This window comes from Eurypyga helias, unplaced genomic scaffold (genome assembly GCF_000690775.1).
Source record: "Eurypyga helias isolate BGI_N326 unplaced genomic scaffold, ASM69077v1 scaffold29046, whole genome shotgun sequence".
NCBI lineage: Eukaryota > Metazoa > Chordata > Aves > Eurypygiformes > Eurypygidae > Eurypyga > Eurypyga helias.
The window spans coordinates 1-5,187 of NW_010256481.1; the positions used below are offsets into that span (position 1 = coordinate 1).

Consider the following 5,187-nt stretch of genomic DNA (forward strand, 5'->3'; position numbering starts at 1 on the left):
AGGAACGCCACTCGTCACCAATCTTACATAAAGCAACCCCTGGCTTGGAAAGTGTAGTGCCTTCTTAGAGATGTCTGGGTCGTCAGCCCCAAGCTGGGCCTGGCAGCAGTATGGTCCGTGCAAACTTGGCACAGATAATTCCAAGCCTGGATAAATCTCTCATGATAGTTGTGAGATAAGTACATGATGAAGTGAAGCTGGTGTAGTTCAGTTTAGACACTGTGTCAGAACATGTCCTCACTCTCCGATTGAGACTGAGATTAGTATAGTTTGGGTTAAGTTTAGGTTTATTTCTGGAAGTGGCTCTTTAAAGTCATACTCTTTTTTTTCACGTTCAGATTTGTAATCTTGTGGTACTTGTAGCAATTATCCATTGATAGTAACTCAAACTGCAGTTTAACATTTGTTTTTTCCCTCTCCTTAATGTATTAGTGCTTGCTCAGTAGGAGTAGATATTTATAGAATCTCTTGCAACTAATGGCACAAAGCACATTTCCCCCCTCCCTTCAATTATAGCTCACTGTTCCCTCACTCACTATTGCTTGTCACCTTGGGCTGGCTGCCAAACCTGAGCTGGCTTGGTATGTTTTGCTCACTGATGGGCCTTGTTATCTTTTCTCAAGCTGATTGTAGCCGTTGAACAAGATGAAATCCCAAGACTCAAGGCTCTGTATGAAAGAGGGCTGCAGAACAACGTCCCAGGTCTGAAACTGATTGGAGCAAAGGAAATACAAGCGAAGGAACCATTCTGCAGGGTAAGGGATTTGCTCAGGTTTATTTGGCATACAAGACCTCAGTTTCTCAGGTGAACTTGTTTTTTAATGTAACATAAATAGGTTTCTGGCCTTGAGGTAGTTTGCACAGGTGACAAGTTCAAAAGAGCCTGAAAACCCAGAAGAAATATAATTGGCAACAAAAATAAATCCATTTATTTCTGGAACTTTATAGCTCAGCCCTTGATAATCGTCGCCTCCGGTGTCTCCTACTCACCTCTTCTTGTTCCCGTGCTCGTCAGCTCACAGTTCGTCAGCGCTCTGTGTGCTGAAGCCACAAAGAGCTGCTGCTGCACTCACTGCAAGTGATGTGCTGGCTGTTTCCTAAGGGCCAAATTCACAAATTAGAGAGCAGGTAATCCATCTCACTGGCAGCCTGCGAAGGGAATCGGTATTATCTGAATCTAATTATTTGAGTTTTTGTGGTTGATAGGCAGATTTTCCTTTGCCCGGGTTACAGCTGCTATATCTGAGCTTATGCTGAGATGATTCTGCTCCTTCCCACTAAAATTACTTAACTTACAGTAAAGCTTGATAGCGTAGCAATGAAAATTCCTTCCCATCTGTAAGTGCGGGTTTGGATCAAGCCAGTTTCAGGCCAGCTGCTTCTCACACAGATTGTTAAGCAGCACTTCCCAGCTTGTTGGTTTTCGCAGCAGGAGAAATGTGAGTAGTTAATGGAACACAGATTTGGTGTTGGTTAACATCTCTGAAAGGAAAATCTGGATATAAATGCCCCGTACGCTTTCACCTGCAGCTTGCTGTTGGCGTAGCTGCGTGACTTAGGAGTGGTTGTAGGTACAGACAAAAATTAGCTGGAGAAGAATCATTTTTATCCTTTTGTTCTCATAAACATTTTGTATCTGCCCCTTAAAACATTCTTCGCGTGTTCAAGATCCAGCTGAGCATTTACTTCTGCAAACGGGTGGGTCCGGATGGGTCTTACTTCATTTGTTTTGGTCTCCTGAGCTGGGTCCTTTCCTCATCAGCAAAGGGAACTGGAATGGTGTTAGAAAGCACTGCACCGTGTATCAAGTGGAGAGGAAGGTTTTGTGTAAGGTACCGGTTTACCAACCACTCTGGTTGTCTTGGGCACGTAAATGCCCCTTGTTGTTGTAGTATCCGAGCGGCTGACAGTCTTTTAGTGTAGCTACCCTTGCGGCATCTGTCTGAGACGTCCTACTAATCCTTATTTTATAGCTGGAACTAGGAAAATACTGGGATGCCATCTAGCGTGATAAAAATTATGTGAGAAACCAAGCCTTTTTGGTACGCAGATAATAAAACGTCTCTGAGAAACACTGAAAGTTCTAGCTACATACCAGGCTTGAACCTTGCCTTCTGCTGGGACACGTGTAGGCTGTTAAGGGACTTTCTCTCTGCTGTGCAATGCTGTGGGCGTTGAGGCCTGGCTAGGTCACATCTTTTAGCCTCGCGGGAGGCGCTGGCAATGCCACGCGTCGGGTGGAACTCCCAAGCGACCATCGGGAGGTGGGATTGCAGGGTGAAAAGTAAGTACAAGCTAGCTGAAGGTAAGGTTGGGTAACCTGTTTCATGGTTAGGCGCGCGGTCGAGAAGACTTGTTTATGCTGTATTTAATCCATCCTAAGTCATGTTTGCCACCTGAGTTGTCAGCAACACGAGCGCTGTAGCTGGCACGTGGAGGGACAGCAGCAAGCCCTTCTCAGCAGCGATGCACCTTGTTCCAGATGAAATATTCTCTGTAGGGAAGACTGAAGCCCACGCACAGCCTGCACTGTTCTGTACCTTACTGCTGTTGCAGGGGCTGATGGCTCTTGATTCCCCCTATACCGGCATTGTGGATTATAAACAAGTGGCCCAGGCCTACGCTGAAGACTTCCAGGGAGCAGGTGGGACGATCTTGACTGGTTTTGAAGTTACGAACATGCAGATGGCTAAAGAAAGTTCTTCAGAGAGTGAAGATGGTAAGGCCGCTTTCTGCCCTCTGCCTCCTGTAGTCCTGCCAAAGATTTTGTTCAACACAGGTTTGCTTTAGCTGAAATGACAGCTCTGAACTTTTCTGTCTCATAGGGATGAGACAAAAAGCAAAGTTATCTTTAGTGAGAGTATTGAGCAAGCTCACTTCTTTTTTCCCCCGCAGGCGGGTCACCCTTCGGCTGAAACATTTAAGGCTGATGGAAGAACAGGATAGCAAAAGTGAGGAAGAGGGCTGTTCTCTCCTATTAAAATCAGCTTTAGCTGAATAGTGCACGTGTATTCTTGTGATAGCGCTTTTCCTTCATCCTAGATGGCAGGTTGGATCTGTGCTGACACACGTAATAATAAAATTAAATAAAAAATAGTATTAAAAGAATTTTAAAAAGGGAAGAATAAACCTCCTGTTAATTTATAAATACAGTTATGGGCAACAACATCAGTTATATCCAGCACTAGTTGCTCTACAGCTCGAAGATATTCCAGTGGAAGACTTGTGACAAGCTGCCTGTTCTGTCAGTTTTCTGTTACCTGCTCTATTAATTCCTTCTCTAATTCCGTTACAGGACTGAAATATCCAGTCATCGTTAGGAACTCAAAGGTAAGAACTAAGCTGAAGATCTCATTGCTTAAGAGGAAGCTGTTTCTCCTTTTTGGTGGATTAATCAGCTCTCCAAAAAAAGTTAAAGGGCTGCTGCTCAGCAGCACGATCACCATCACCTGGGGCTGCTGTTACAAAACCGCTGCAGTCAGTTCTTAGCAACCAGCAGGTTCAGGTGTTTTGGGAATAACAACCAAAGTATAACTTTCCCTTTCTGCTGCCTCACTTATGTTTAACTGTATATATCCCTTTTTATTTGCACATTCTTATGCTTGTTGTTTCCAAGGATTCCTTTTTATGACTTACTCATTTGGTGAGAAACACCCTTTTTCATGTTTGCTTTTGGTCTTTGGCATCTGTAAAAATGATAAGGAGGCATTTAGAATCGTTTCATCATCAGAAAACCACAGGCTGGTGTAGTAAAACAGGTACGTAGACAGGTGGCACTCTGTGAGTCAGGTGATGTGGTTGTCACCTTTTCACCTTTAGGAGAGAGGATCCGGACTCCTCTTTGGAGGGAGGTGAACACAAGAAAACAGAAAACAACCTCACAACCCCTCCAATATTTTTTAAAGTTAGTGCTGCTGCTTTTTACTTCTATTTCTGCACTTTCATTAAAAAGTAGTTTCCCAAATCTGTTAGATTTCCTTACCAGAGACTGGTATTTTTTTAATGGAAACATTTTTAATGGGAAAAAAAAAAAAGGAAGAAAACCCACATAGTGTTTAAAACCAAATACTGTCAGCTACATGAATAGACAGCTAGCAGTTTGTGAGTTGATTTAGGTGGCAAGGTGTTCGGTACCGAACAGCTCTCCACAGCTGTGTGCTGTGAACTTGGGGAGCTTTCTGGTTCAGTGGTATGACCGCTGCGGGGGTGTGGGGTGAAATCTGTTCACAGCCTGATTTAACCAAAGGCACTGGGGTTGCTTAGTCACCCCGGCATCACCTGCCCTCTGGCAGCGCTACCCGGGCACCAGGGTTTTGCCGGATGCCGAGATGAGGGAGAGCCAGGGGCAGACGCTTGGTTTGCTGGAGGAGCAGGGTGTTTGATGCGCTGGGCCTCTGCCCTGCTTCTCTATGTGGGGACTGACCCTGAAGGTAGGCTGAGAATCGATGATGTGTCTCTTGTTTTATTTTTTTTTTAATTCCCCTCCTCACCCCTCTTTAATAAAGGCCCTTCCAGTCCCACCTGCCCAATAAATGACCATTTTAGGGTAGTTCTCCACAAAATAAAGGAGAATATTATAAAGAATTCAATTAACCAATTAAATATTTCTGCTTCCTTTTCAAAATATGGTTGGTTTTCCTTCTGGTCTTGACTAATTTTTTTCCAAGCCTTGTAGGTGATGGGTGGTTTTTCAGTAGGTATGTTGAATTTTTGTGTGTTTTGCTTTGGGTTGGGTTTTTTGGTTTTTGTTTTGGTTTTTTTTTTCCACAGGGTGAGGAAATCTACTGTCGGCATATTGTGACCTGCGCAGGACTTTACTCAGACCGCCTGTCTGAGATCAGTGGCTGCAGCCCTGAGCCTCGTATTGTGCCTTTCCGGGGAGATTATTTGGTGCTAAAACCAGAAAAGTGCTATATGGTTAAAGGAAATATTTATCCGGTATGTGCTCTCGTTTCTCTTTACGGTGTACTCTAAAAACTGCTACAACAACAGAAATAAGGGGAATGTTAGGTGGTTATTTCTGTTAGACCATAGATAGCGATGAGCAACATATGGGCATAGGTTCAGTTGCTTTCTGACAGGACAGCCTGTTTTTATTCACTCTTGAGGAACAGGTGGAAGTACCATGAGGGAAATTATTGCCAGTCGGTTTTTTTATTAGTGTTTTTGTTGTTATTTAATAGGGAA

The 5,187-nt window shown here is 43.9% G+C and overlaps 1 protein-coding gene across 1 annotated transcript in view; it reads left to right on the forward strand.

Moving 5' to 3' along the window:
* Nucleotides 1-623: 623 nt before the first annotated feature.
* Nucleotides 624-5,187, forward strand: part of L2HGDH (L-2-hydroxyglutarate dehydrogenase) — a gene marked incomplete at both ends in the record, with an annotated part of 5,683 nt that continues 1,119 nt past the window's right edge. Inside the window, 4 exons of the mRNA XM_010153684.1 lie at nt 624-755; nt 2,557-2,719; nt 3,296-3,330; nt 4,771-4,938. Coding sequence (XP_010151986.1) covers nt 624-755; nt 2,557-2,719; nt 3,296-3,330; nt 4,771-4,938 — 498 coding nt within the window. The remainder of the gene's footprint in view (nt 756-2,556; nt 2,720-3,295; nt 3,331-4,770; nt 4,939-5,187) is intronic.